This window comes from Atractosteus spatula, chromosome 12 (assembly GCF_055471065.1).
Source record: "Atractosteus spatula isolate fAtrSpa1 chromosome 12, fAtrSpa1.hap1, whole genome shotgun sequence".
Classification (NCBI taxonomy): Eukaryota; Metazoa; Chordata; class Actinopteri; order Semionotiformes; family Lepisosteidae; genus Atractosteus; species Atractosteus spatula.
Window position 1 is genome coordinate 15,415,648 of NC_142717.1, and position 14,829 is coordinate 15,430,476.

Genomic DNA, 14,829 nt, shown 5'->3' on the forward strand with positions numbered 1-14,829 from the left:
CTTCCCCTTACAAGTCTGCTGATCTTGCATATGGAATCTAACCCTTTTAAAAACTCGGTGACTGTTGGAATTGTATGTCTCACCCCCATACTATTTCATATTCTGCAGAAATTCAGAATGGATTTGGTATTAAATAAAATGGCAAAAGCTTCCTGGTAAAAGTGCAGATTTCATTAAAAATGTCGTCCTGTACAGGGCGTATCCTGCCTTACACCCTTTGCTGGAATAGGCTCTGGTTCCCTTGTGACCCTGTATTGGATAAAGCAGTTAGAAAATGTATGGATGGAAATTTCATTGGCACACACTCCAAAAATATAGGTAATTTTAAAAATATACTGTATACAAATAATGACACCGCATATCGAGAATAGGTTTCTCTATAGGGCTGCAGGACCATGCAGTCACTATGAAGTATGAAAGGCACATTAATTCTGGTAAAAACGTCACAGGCCACGTACTGTAGGTGGCCTTTTCGGGCCATTTTTCGACTTGCCAAGTTCCCATAGCAAAATCCAACTACTCTGGATTTAAGCAAGAAGTCACCGATTGCATCAGAAATTGTTTCAGTAAGCATGTTGTTGCATTGTATTCTACTGATCTGTTTTGTAGGTCCATGATGACAAAACTTCCCCCTCTTTGCTTCTTTTGTGGTTCTTATTATGCTTTCTTTTTTCCTGTATCTTTCAAGTTTCCAAGCCTTGCACACCAACCCAACCGATTATGAAACTGTTTAACACTGCTGTCAACTACGTACCACCTGAGTACTGCTGCTTCCAGTGTGGTACATTTTGCGGTTTATGATAGTTAAAGTGATCTTCACACATTGTACCAATGTGTAGGGTGTTCTTCTCAATGAGCATTAGCACATAAAAGAAATATTGCAACTCATAAACACACAAAAAATACATGAATAGGATTTAAGACCTGTCTGGATAGATCTTGGAAGGCCTGTGTGTCTGTAGTTTTTCACTCTTACTCAGGTCTTAACTAGGTGAACCTAATGGTTTTTGGCTTAGCGGAACCAATTCAACAGCTTCTACCACCTCTTCTGGTATGGTTGTTTTTTTAAAGAGACCTTGAAAACCTGATACACTGACCTTCCAGGATCATGATTTGATGTTCCTAGCATAGATGGTAGGGAAGTGCCTTTTAGCTGGTTGTGAGTTGTGTTTTAAAAACATCAGACATAGAAAGCAAAGATTTACACAATACAGGGTTTTTTCTTTGTAAGACACATATGAGGAAAGACAGGCAGAATGTCCATGCTGTGAGTCATGACTACAGACACATGTCCACCAGAAGTGATTCTGCTTCTCAGGTTTTGTCTGTCTTTATTGTTCTCTTCAGACATCCCGGGGTCCTCTGCACTCTGCCTGCCCTCCCTGCGTGAACTCCCTGCCCAGCTGCAGGACCTGTACCAACAAGGTTTTGTTCTGGCAGCTGTCCATGCCTTCATTCACCCGTCTGGTGTGGAAGAGGGTACTGTGCATGCACAGCTGTACAGAGCTGTGCTTGTCAAGCTGGCTGACAGGTAACCTCTTCCTTTCCTGAAAGTAAAAACCCCTCACTTTCTTTCCTCACATACTGGAGACAACATGAAAGAGGACCATGAAAATGTGGACAAAGTGTTCATTCATTTATTTAGTAAAACAAAATAACTAGATTATACACACAATATTGATAAACACCCATAGTACTGAAAAAGCAATATACATTTTTGGTTTGAAATTAACACTTAACCTACCTTCAAAACTAGAGTTCATCTATGGTATCTAAAATATTAGATGCAGTTATAATTATGTGGATTACAGTTTCTTACCATATTCTTGTTTAATCGTAACAGGTCTTAAATAGCTAAAAGGATTTAAATGTACCAGTTCAATGTTTTTTGAAAGGTGGTGTATGAAGTAGAAAAAACTAATTGTTAAGAATCAGTGTATATGAAATGAGAAGAATGTCTTGCTATCTATTCATTAGCTGAAGCCAAGCCAAAAGTGGATCTTGCAGCAAGGTGATCCTAAATTTAAAAGCAGATCTACATTATGAAAGAAGAGAAGATGAAATTGCACTTTTTAGATTGGCCAAGTCAAAGTTTGTACCCAGTGAAATATTATGGCAAAATCTGTTGTGAGCTATTAATACAAGGTTGATACAAGGAAATCCTTAAATACCACCAACTGGAAGCTGCTTCAATAAAGAACTGATAATAACTGAAAAAGTGTGGTGAATGCCAAAATAAATAGGCCTAGTTTCACTTCAGTGACTCTTTCACTAAGAGTCTTCCTGCTCCTTGTAAGAGCCCACTTATGGGGCAGATACAGACAGAAAGAAGCAAACACTAGCAACATAAGCACAGACACATTTGCGCTTCCTCAGCTTCAGCCCAGCTACTCTTACTGCCTTGCTGAAGCCTGAGCTAGGTGGATGCAGGGAAGTATACTGCTGATAATATAAGGCCTCCCAAACTGTTACTCATTAGTTCACCAAGTCTTTGTAGCTGTGGTTGCTTAGCAACCTCATCTCCCTGATGAGAAGTTCCACCTCCCTGACAATTACACCTCATTTTGTCACAGTACCAACACATACCATAGAGTTCTCTGGTCCTCAGGCCTTGGTGCTAGAGGTTTACAGCTCGAAAGGTGTTTAGGCGTTTATGATGAATGTAAAAGCCAGTTTTAAAATTTTAAATCTGCACTTTGAAGTTTTCCCTTTGTAAGAAGCTGTGACAAACACAGTTGAGTCTTTTCCTTTATATGTTTAGTAGTGTACTAAGTAGATATGGTTTGCATGCTGTGCATCTTGATATGCCTTTACGGTCTGTTTTTCCCCGTGGTCATGATCAGACACTCCTGTACCCCCCTCAGGTAAACACATGACTGGACTGAGTGGAGAATTTCTCTACAGCCTTCTCTATATGGATGTCTCCAGGAAAGCATGAGATGAGGGGTATTGTAGGGAGCTTATATTTAAAATCTGCATTCTTTAGTGGATGTTCTTTAGTTTCCCTATGACATTACTTCTACTGCTAATGTTTTTGGAGTGAATATAAGAACATTTCCAATGTTTTTTTCTTCTATTTCTTGCTAATATACATATACATTGCATTTATAACATATTGTTTCTGATTGCAGGGGTAGATAAGGGGAGGGAAATGACTTGCAATCATTCTGTATTGTTTATGCATCCTTAAAGGATAATAAGGAAATGTCTTTAAGTGAAAACTTAGAAATGATAGGAGGTAGTTCAGGGCATCTAAACTATTTGATTACTACAGTAGGAGCTAAGTAATTGAAAAGAAGTTAGTCTTATGGCTTAAAATCCGGGGTAGTTTATTCCAGACTCCCACAAACCTTTGTGTAAGAGAGAACCTCCTAATTTCAGTCTACAGTGCACTTGCGCATAGTTTACCCTTGTGGCTTCTGGTTGGTTTCACTGTTGATTCTGAAGAAGTCCATTGGGTTGGATTTGTGCTTTTGAAGATTTAGAATACTTGAATCAGTTTTCTCTGTTCAAGACTAAAAAGATTATCTTGAGGTGGTGATTTCTGAATTTTGAATTTCCTTTGCAGCTTCTACAATATTTCTAATACTTTCTATAACACTAATACTTTTTTATATAATCTGCAAATTTTACTAGTTTGCTAACTATACCACAATCAAATCATTGATGTAAGAGCAGTGGACCTAATACAGAACTTTGTTTACCTGTGAGAGATTTTCATGACAATCGCATTATAATCTATTTTGTTTGTGGTGTGCGTATAAGTATAAGTATAAAGTAAAGTATAAAAGTATAAGAGAAGCATTCTTAGCCCTGATCAGAAGCAGTCACTTCCCAAATGTAACTCAAATGTAACATTTCAGTTTATTAGAAGACCTGGAGAAGCTGCAGTCACATTCATAGGGTGTGTGACAACACAACTATTGTGCACCTTACAGGCCATGAGGTGGAAAAGCAGGTCCTTTGGGGTTAGACTTGAAAAAAAAATGTTTCTCTGATCTCATCATCTCTCAGCTCCTGTCAAGCAATCTTTCTTTATCTCCCCGCCTGTCATACAGAAGATAATATTGAAGGGTGAAAGCTGGTTTCTTCAATGTGAGCACATAGGGAATAGAAGATTTAAGTGTTCAAAAAGAGTTTGTCTTGGTGCCCAAAATACTTCATTTGGCATACACTATTTTGGAAAAGTATTGATACCCTTGTTCAGTTTTGTTGCTTTTAAAGTTTGCAGCCATGACACTTTGTAGTAGCAACTAGCATTTGTTAACAGCAACAACCTACTCCAAGCATTCAAAGCAAAAAAGAAAGAAATAGATATTTAATATGAAAGAAGAATGGGAAACTCATAATTGCTTAAGTATTCAAACAGTTTTCTTTGGCAAACCAAAATGAATTTACAGTAATTTTACAAAAGAACCTTAAGAAACAATTAGATGAGTGGCCTCCGTGTGCATTAATTGGGGTTCTTTTATTCTACAGGAAAAAATACTTGTCTCTGTGAACTTGGTCAGATAGTGGATTTCAATTAAAGAGTCAACCATGAAGATTAATTAACTTTAAAGGCATGTTGTAGATAACGTCACTGCTATGGGGACATTTATTTTCAGCAGGGTCTGGAAAGCTTGTTAGAACTGATGGAAAAATGGATAGAGCAAAGTTGAAACGTACCAAAAATAAACCGTTTCAGTATGAACTGCTAAAACATAACCTTAAAATCCAACTAAAGACTTAAAACTAGGGCATAAATTAACCTTTCAGCTGTACAATGATCCAAAGCACATGACCAAGGCTACACTGAAAGGGCTTAGGGGTAGGAAAGTGTGTCTATACAAGTAAATGTCTATAAGTGGCCCAGTTGAAGTAATAACTATTGAGAAACTATTTAGAATCTGTGGAAATACAGTACTTTAAAACTGCTGTCCATGATTCTCAACTTTCATGAGAGAGTTTTTGCAAATTTGTCAAGAATAATGGGCAACATGCTTTGTAAGTTGGTACTGTATTTTGTACTAAATGTAATCAAGATCTTTCTGTTTTTGGTCGACATTTTATGTAACTTATCTTACCCTTAGAAGTCTTCAGTCTGAGCATTCAGATTTTGGACAAAATATTAGGTTTAAATCATTCAGTAATTTCACAAAATTTGACACCATAGAAGGTGTGTGAATATATTTTGAAGGCACTGTACAGTACATACTTAAATTTTCTTTATATTCTTTATTCTCAACAAATTCACAAAATCCCACTGATTTCATTCATTATGATTTAGGAAATCTGCAATGTAATTAATCATGTTAATTTGCATAATTTTTATTAAGAATTTTCAAATGCAGAATTTTTTGTAATAAATCAGAAAAAAATAAATGTGGAAATGCTGACCAAAAAGATTAATAAAATTGGACAATTTCATCTTTTTACTGTTCATTTTAAAATACAATGTTTATTTCATTTTATTATTGATATCTTTCTTAATTATACAGCATATATATATATATTTTATTGAAACACTAAAATCTTAATTGTTCTGTTTGTGATATTTAAAAAAAAATAAATAGTTAAAGGTACAATTAAAGAATTCATATGTATAATTCTGGAATAATAGAACCAAACACTTAAAACACACATTTTTAAGCTATGTTATGTTTATTTGTAAGTGTAATTTATATAACATTTAAATGGATTATTTGAAAACTGAGTCTGTGCTGAAGGACAGAGAGATGCAGGTCTTAGATAGCAAGAGCTTCAAGCAAAGAAATGGACTGGGCAAAGTTTAATTAACAGGAATTCTTGAAAGTTTAAGTCAAGCAAGCATTATCATCATGTGATTTTCACAGAAAATTAAAATTCCTGACCATGACAGGCATTGTAAAAGTGTGCTGTACTCTGACCCTAGTGCACATGCTATAGATCAGGGCCAGCTGCAGATGGTTTGTCTACTGTCAACTATAACTGAAACCATCTGATCAGGAAATGGCAGCAGTCTTTTAACACATCTACAACAGTGGTTTCCTGCTAGAGTGGCACTAGTCGGATTTGTCTTCTCAGCCTGGCTTGGCCTGCATCTAAGGCTTCATAAGTACTGGTTGATTCACTTAAAAAATAAAGAGCTATTTTGATCTGCCATGGAGTTACATCAACTTTGCTGTTATGTTTTGCACTTGGCTCTCCCTGAACATAGTTGTTTTCTGTTCTGTTTTAGATCTTTCAAATTTAGTCAGGAAAAAAAACTAATTAGCCATGTACTGTTGGAAGTATTTAAAGAAGTGCCCAAGAGGGCTAAACGATTCCACGATAATTATCTTTTGTCTGTATCATGTTACTAAGGTAATGCAAGCATAACATTTTTGGATCACAACAGGAATATGAAGTGTCAAGTTACAAGTTTACTTGCTAAATGAAGTGGTGTCATTTTTTCCCACGGTGTATGATAGTACACCAGAGTATGATAGAGAAGCAAATGCTAAAATCCACCAAAATTCCCTATCACTGAAATTTTCCTGAGGTTGAATGTAAGATAAAATCTGGTGAAGCAGTCAGTTGGTTTCTTCATTTCCTTTATCCTGAGCAGGCACAAGCAATCTTTGATTTTTTAAAGTGTTGCTACCACAGTTTGTCAATTTTATGTAGGACATATCGATGTTTAAAAATCTGCCTCTTCAAGTTTTTTGCTGTTGTGTACATCTATACTGAGAGGCACAAAATTCAAGAAATGAATATTTGAGTCAATATTTGGTGTATTTTTGTTTCTAATGCCTCTTAAAACATGGGTTCTGGTCAGAGCAATAAAGAATAAATGTAAACATTTATATTTTTTAGCTTGATATTTGATATTAGGATCATACTTTGTATTGAAATTTCTGTGTTATTGCAAACATCTCCATAAGGGACAAACTTAGCTTCAACAGGATTAGAAATCTGATTGAGAGAAGTTACCACATTAACCTTTTTCTATATGGAATTAGATTTCCTGTTTAGATTTTTGCCTGTGATATAAATAGATTATATGACAAAAATGTAATAAATACAATACCACAGGGTAATTACAAATATGTTCAGGTACTCTCTGCTGGGGATTTTAAACTTGTCCAGTTTTAAATAGCACATTTATAGTTTATTTTTTATAAAATGTCAAATTAAATGTAAAAGATGTATTTGTATTAGATAGATTGTGTTCTCAGATATATGATGTTATTATTTTGTCCTCGAGGATTCAAGACCTAGGAACAATTTGAAGTTCCATCAAGTTGAGTCTGTCATGTTTCACCTCATTGTTCCTTGCATTTTCAACCGTTTCTACTATGCTTTCATTTCTCAAAATCAGCATTCTATGTCTTATTATTTCTCTCTTTTTGTACTTTTCGATACTGAAACTGATTTTCTTGCCTTCCTTTTTTTGCAGTTCAGAAAATAGCCAACTAAACAATGAGCCCCAGAGACTGGAAATGGATATGTGCCTGTCTTCTGATCAGCTTCCTGGAGCAGAATTAATACAAGGCTATATGAAAAAAGTAAGTCCCCAGAGTCTAATAATTTGCTTTAGTTGTGATACTGAAGTGTATAATAAATGAATGTTTATGATTCATTCAGTTTGAGCTTTAGCTGAAGCTGAATCAAGTGAATTTGTTTTTCAAAGTTAGAGTCCAACCCATCTTGATGGAAACCCATTGATGGAGTCATTAGGTTTTGCTTGGCAGCTCACTAAATCCCCTATAGTATGTTCATTTATTCTTTGCACATAAAATTTACTCCTCCTTGATAACAGGGGAATTCCATACAGCTATTAATAACACCTCTAAGGCAATGGTTAAAAGAAAAGATCTAATTAGAATGAAAGGTCCAAATGCATAAGTTTTACTTATGATTTATTGACTCAAGTAATTTTTTCCCAGATCCTATTTGTGTTATCAAGAGAAATACATTAAGCATGGCATTGTCAAAACCACCAGTTATAGACTAAATTCAATTTTATTTTAAAATTCTCATAAAAGGCCTCTCTATTAAAAATCAAGCAATGTTGAGTGCTAACATTGAGTGCTAAATTTAAATCATGTAATGTAGTATGTATAATTACATTATGTGGTTTCAATACTGATAACAGTAGACATTTTATTCTTCACATGCATATATATCTTTAAAATTAAATAGCTTAATTGAAGACTTCAGTTTCATTTTAATAACTGTTTCCAGTGTCGAAATAAAGATTATTATATCAATTTTCAATTACTGCAGGTTTTAAGAAATGGTAAACCATTCATTTTTATGAATGTTTTCTGTGCAGATATTGTATTCCTTGCAATTTTTCATACAAATTAAATAGCAAACCCAGTGTCTATTAATATTTATGTGTGCATCTTCTCAAAGAGCAATAGCAATTTTCAGGGCCTTGCAGGATTTTATTAAAAAGATAATGGAAAAAAATTCCATAACAATATTAACATTCTTTGAAAATTAACATTTGAATAGTATTTGACATAGTATACTAATATTTTCATTTCAAAATGCCAGCTGACAATGGAAAAACTGTTATATCTTCAAATGGTAGAAGACAGTGCTAACACATTAAACATTAAAATCCATTCATCTGATTAATCTGAATATGAGAAGTGATTCATTTACATATTCTGATCCTTATTGAAAAACAGATTTTGTGTGATATTTTGGCCTCTATTAAACTAAGAGTCTGCGATTGGCTGAAGCACACAATAACTATTAGTTAGAGGGAGCCAACTAATCTGGGGATCTGGAGCTTATCCCAGCAAGCAACTGGTGCAAGGCACAACACACCCTGGATGGTATACCAGTCCATTGCAGGGCACACAGAGACACATAAACATGCACAGGCTCAAACCAGGGCCAGTTTTCCCAGAAGCCAATTAAACTACCAATATGCCTTTAAATTTGTTGAAGGATCGTGGAGCACCCGGAGGAAACCCATGTTTCCATGAGAACATGCAAACACCACACAGATAGCATCCAGGGAATTGAATCCAGGGCTCTAAAGCTACACGATGTACAGTATATATAATTATTTCTGTACTTACAGTACATGTAAAAATAAGAATAACTTGCACTGTTTATCGCCTTGCTATATTTGTTGCTCCTCTCCTTCAGTATTTAGAGAGACACAGATTACATTTGCTGTGTTTCATAGATAAAACTATCCTACAAACACTAAACACAGAGTGAGTGTTTTTCAAAGTAAGAATACAATCCAACCTTAGGAAAAAAAATATGTTCAAATAAGGGCAGATTTTTATAGCAATGACACTAATATCTGTAAAACCAAGTTCAAAATCAGGAGCTTACCTCCATTGACAATGACCAGGATATGGAAAATGTACAAAGTTAAATTTAAGAACATGAACTCCACGATTAGCATTCCCCACTGAAATGAAATTGGCACTAAACTGTCAGTGAGCATGCTGGCACTTAACCAGGAGTGTTTGTTACAATATAAAAACAAGACCACGATGAGATGCGGATGCTCGGTAGGGGGCACTTGGGCAGGCCGCAGGGAGAGGCTCATTCAGTAGCTAGATTCACCCCCGTGAACTAGTCTCTTAGCACTGCTAATTTGAAAGTTGAGCTTAAAGCTCTGTTTAATCCTACTCCCCTCTTTTTTTCATTCAAGGCTATGTTGGCCAGACCAAATCACGAATAAGCAAATCAGAAGATTTGTGAATGTTAAATTCACAGATATCAAGTGTGTGTTTGTCTGAAATTAACCAATAACATTGTAAAACATGTTTATCCCACAAGTCCCCAAATCAATGCATGTATAGAAGGGAATCTATTTCATTCACCACTGAAGTACAGCACCTGCCTGGTTGAAAAGCAACAATCATTAGGCATCAACAGTCCAACTAAACATCAGAACAGGTGGAGAAATTAAAACAAATTGAATTAAGGGAGAAATTTATGAAGATCAGAGTATACTGGCTTTTCCAAAGTATAATTTCAACTAAGACATCAGGAATAACATCCCTGTTCTTGCAAACAGTACTAGGTATTCTTTAACCACCATCATGGTTAACCATCATGACCTTGTTTTAATGTCACAATAATGACACCCGATACAGCATAGTGCTCCCTGTCATTGTACTGTGGTATTGCTTTAGAATTTCTTGTCCACTGGGAAGGGATAAACCTTGCTTAGCTTTGGAGATCTGATGAGATTAGGCTGCAAGGTGATAATGATGCTGTATAATATTATATGGTGTTTACTGTATCACATTGTTATGCTTAGGTTTACAAATGTTTTTTTCTTACACAAATACTGTATGTATGATTAGTAGTGTGATAATTATTCAATGATCATGCTGTCTCTGGAAATATGAATGTTTCATAACATGCTTAGCAGAGTGCATATACTGGACATGTAGGCTACAGTATGTGTCACAACAGGAGAAAGCAATCCTATCTGAACGACAAAATAAACTGCATTATATTGCTGACACAATCATAAATGCAAGGATTAGAGGAAGAAGGTAGCCTGGCTGTCTTATGTAGTGTACAGTACATGCATCTATTGCCTTCATGTCCAGAGATTTCTTTTTTGAGACACCACTACTAAGCCTATTCTAGTCTTTGTTAACAGTAAGTACATCTGAAGGAAAATCTGTTCCTTCATGTCTCACTAATGCTGCTAATTAAGTTATTGGATTACATTGTCTTTAAAGTTCAACTTCATTGTCATTATACTCATACACAGGTATATGGTATAATGAAATGCTATTTAGCTAGCTCTCAAACGGTAAGTACAGTAGTACAAAAAACAACAATACAATTGTATAGGAAAATAAAGACAGATAAAACAGGCAGTGTGCAAAACAACAACAGATAATGTGCAAAACAACATCAGTTGTGCAAAATCATACATCAATAGAACAAAATAAAGGGTAGAAAATTATGGGGAGTGAACTTCTTGACATGTGAGGCAGAGGTAGATTTCAATGTGTGTTTGAGTTTTGATAAAGAGAGAAGGCACTGTAAGGGTTCAGATCGTGGGTGAGAGAGGCTGGGAGTTTAATAGTTTGATAGTGCGGGGGTAAAAACCTTTCTGAGTCTGGTAGTCCGGGCCCGGATGCTCCAGTACCGTTTTTCAGATGGTAGAGGGTTAAACAGTCTGTAGCTGTGGTGTGTGGGGTCTTTGATGATGCTTAGAGCTTTCCTCAAGCACCGTCTGTGATAAATGTCCTGGATGGATGAGAGAGCAACCCCAGTGATGATCTGGGCAGTTTTCACCACCCACTGTAGAGCTTTGCGGTTCGCAATACTGTGGTTACCATACCACACTGTGATGCAACCTGTCAGTATGTTTTTTGTAGTGCATCTGTAAAAGTTAGTGAGGATCTGTGGACATATCTTCGCCTTCTTCAACCGTCTTAGGAAGTACAGGCGCTGTTGCGCTTTCTTGATCAGACAGGTGGCGTTGAGAGACCATGTGAGGTCCTCGGTGATATGGACGCCAAGGAATTCGACATTACTGACCCTTTCCACTTCAGCCCCGTTGATGTGGATAGGGGCATGACTGTTTTGCAGTTTTCTGAAATCAACAAACAGCTCCTTGGTTTTGCTGACATTGAGGGTGAGGTTGTTGTCTTCACACCACGTTATAAGGAGATTGACCTCTTCCCTGTAGGCCCTCTCATCATTGTCTGTGATCAAACCTACAACTGTGGTGTCATCGGCAAACTTGATGATGGAGTTGGTGTTATGTTTGGCCTAACAGTCGTGGGTGTACAGGGAGTAGAGCAATGGACTAAGCACACAACCCTGGGGGACCCCAGTGTTCACAGTTAGTGTGCCGGAGGTGTGGTTTCCAAGCCTGACTGCCTGGGGTCTACATGTAAGAAAGTTTATTTTATCCTGATGGGATAGGGCAGTGTGTATGGCAATGGAGATTGTGTCATCTGTGGATCTGTTGGGCCAGTAGGTGAATTGGTACGGGTCCAGTGTGTCTGGAATGGTGTCCTTAATGTGCCCCATGACCAGCCTCTCGAAGCACTTCATGATAACAGGAGTTAGTGCCACCGGACGGTAGTCATTAAGGTATGTCACTGTGGTTTTCTTCGGTACTGGGATAATGGTGGTTGTCTTGAGCTGGGGACTACAACTTGGGCCAGGAACATGTTGAAAATGTCTGTGAATACACCTGCCAGTTGATTGGAGCAGTCTCTGAGGACACGACTGGGTATGCTGTCAGGTCCTGCAGCCTTGCACATGTTCACTTTTAGCAGAGATCTCCTCACCTCATCTGCAGACAGTGGAGGATGCAGCTCTGTTGACTGGTTCTGTGTTGCTGGCTTCAAACCAAGCATAGAAGGTGTTGAGCTCACTAGGCAGGGAGGCATCGTGGGCAGATGCACAGATGTTCTTCCTTTTGTAGTCCATGAAGACCTGTATACCTTGCCATGTGCGCCTTGGGTCATTAGTGGTGAAGTGTTCCTCTAATTCCTGTTTGAGAGTGTTTTTTGCATGTTTAATACCATTCTTTAGAATGATCCTGGCTGACTTTCATTCTGATTTATTGCCGTATTTGAATGCTGCATCCCTTGCTTTGATTAGGATGCGAACCTCACTGTTCATCCATGGTTTCTGGTTAGGAAAAGTTCTTATTTCTTTTGTGACTGTGACATCGTCAGCACATTTCCTGATGTAGCTAGTGACTAATGATGCCTATTCCTGTATGTCAGTGTGTGACCCCTGTGTGGCTGCCTCTTTAAACACATCCCAGTCAGTGCATACAAAACAGTCCTGCAGAACTGATTCAGCTACTTCAGGCCACACTTTCACTGTTCTGACCACTGGTTTCAGTTGCCTGTGCAGCTGTCTGTATGCCAGGAGAAGAGTCTTTAGAGTCTAGGGAGAATCTCCATCGGAATCTCAGTAAATATGTGACACTGTAATTCATTTAGTTTTTCTTGGTAGAGCTCATTACAGAAACCTTTTTTGGTGTCATTTCACTCATTATTTTACACTGGACAAATTCTCGTGCATTCTAAAATTTCTATTAAATTCTTTCAAATTTACTTTTTAAATTGTTTTATTCACAAGTTATTTCCATTGAGTTTTGATTTTAAGATTTTTTTTAGACAGTAAATTACTTTGTTTTAGGGTTTTATTGATGTTATTTTAATTTTCAAAGTGAAGATATCAATAAACTGCTTCAGATACATAGATGGGTAGCTTTTTTATTACCCCTCAACCCTTATTATATTTTTGAGGTGTGTTAAACCATAAACGTGCAATTTATGTGTGCCTAAATCAAAACTGCCTATACAAAGGAGTATCCACTCAGCTGTGTCAGAGTTGAGAGCATGTTGCTTGATATGGCTTTTATTGCAGAGATGTACTGGACTGTTTAAGATATCTGTGCTACTGAAATCACATGAGTTTGACCATTAGAGGTTCTGCCACACATAGACATGATTTGTTAATGACAAGTTTGAAAAAGGGATTTAGATTCTCCTTTTGAGATACAAAGTTCCAGTGTATACATTTGTATACATGCGTAAGCATGTGTGTCCATGCTGTGTCACGTTCTCACAAAATGGTAGGAAAATCTGGCAATTCCAAATTTTAAACCCAACAAATACAGGTTTTTATATAGTTTAGAAACTCTAGCTGATCCTGTCATTGTCATTAGAAAGTAACACAGAATGTGCAAGTCATGTATATTCCTCTGACCATTGGAAAGGCGCATACAGTACATGCCACATTTTAAAAATGATGTGTTCAGAACTTCTCTTCCATGACTAAGGTGACTAAAATGATTGGTTATGTACATACAAAAAGGCCATACTATACAGTATTCACTAACACTAAAACTTTGGTGATTGACAAGAAAAATCCTTCTTCCCAGGTGATGATTGAACTAATTGCCTCCCATGTCATTCAATGTACTTTAGTTTTGAAACGTAATCAAAGCACAAAAGTGTATTTTCTAGAAAATCTGTCATGGTGATTATAGATTTATTGAGATTGAAAATGTTAATTATTTTTAATAGTAATAATTATAATTTTACACAACAGTACAGTAGCAATATCATTAGGAAGTCTAGAATGTATTTTCATATTCTCAGTTGTAAATGTTTGTACTTTTCTATTTTTAATGGTGTGAAAGAGCAAAAATGATGCACTTACACAAAGGGTTATACTAAAATTAGTCAATAGTTTGTGTTATGCTGTAAGTCCTACTGCATTGAAGGCTAATATACTGTATATACTTCTTCAGCTCACACCTGAAGAAGGCTCCACGGCCGAAACGTTGTGTTTTCTTTCTTCTCTTTTCAGCATGGAATAAACCTATTACTTGTTCCTTTGCATACTGTATATATATTCATTCTGAAAATAATGTAAAAGTCAAAGTGTTTGTATTACTTCCCCTATTAGGTAGCGAAATACAGTACTATTTACAGACATCTAGGAAGTCCTATGCCACATCATAAGTTCTGGCATGAAGTACAATGCTATAATTATTTTTTGCCAGAATCTGTGGACCAGAGAAATGCTAACCAGTGCAGCAGTCTTATCAAAGCGTTACCATGTACAGGTAACTCAAATGTGCTTCCTGTTGTGGCAAATAAAAAGCAAGCAAATACAGCATTCTTAGTCATCCAGCTATATTTAATGTACTATACAGTAGGTTTTAACCAATATGGTTTATATGGTTTATAATTACATAATAATTTGAAAACTGGGTGAAGTAAATTACATGCTAAAAAGAAAACAACTAAAAACCTTTACAGTCAATCTACTTGTGTTATTGTGACTACTAAAATTGATTCACTGATAGTAAATGGATACATTACATTACACAAGTAAACT

At 36.5% G+C, this 14,829-nt stretch overlaps 1 protein-coding gene across 1 annotated transcript in view; it reads left to right on the forward strand.

The window, feature by feature from the left end:
* Positions 1–14,829, forward strand: part of LOC148822705 (raftlin-like) — a 77,430-nt gene that overhangs the window by 23,867 nt on the left and 38,734 nt on the right. Inside the window, exons 3-4 of the mRNA XM_088929790.1 lie at positions 1,348–1,531; positions 7,400–7,508. Coding sequence (XP_088785916.1) covers positions 1,348–1,531; positions 7,400–7,508 — 293 coding nt within the window. The remainder of the gene's footprint in view (positions 1–1,347; positions 1,532–7,399; positions 7,509–14,829) is intronic.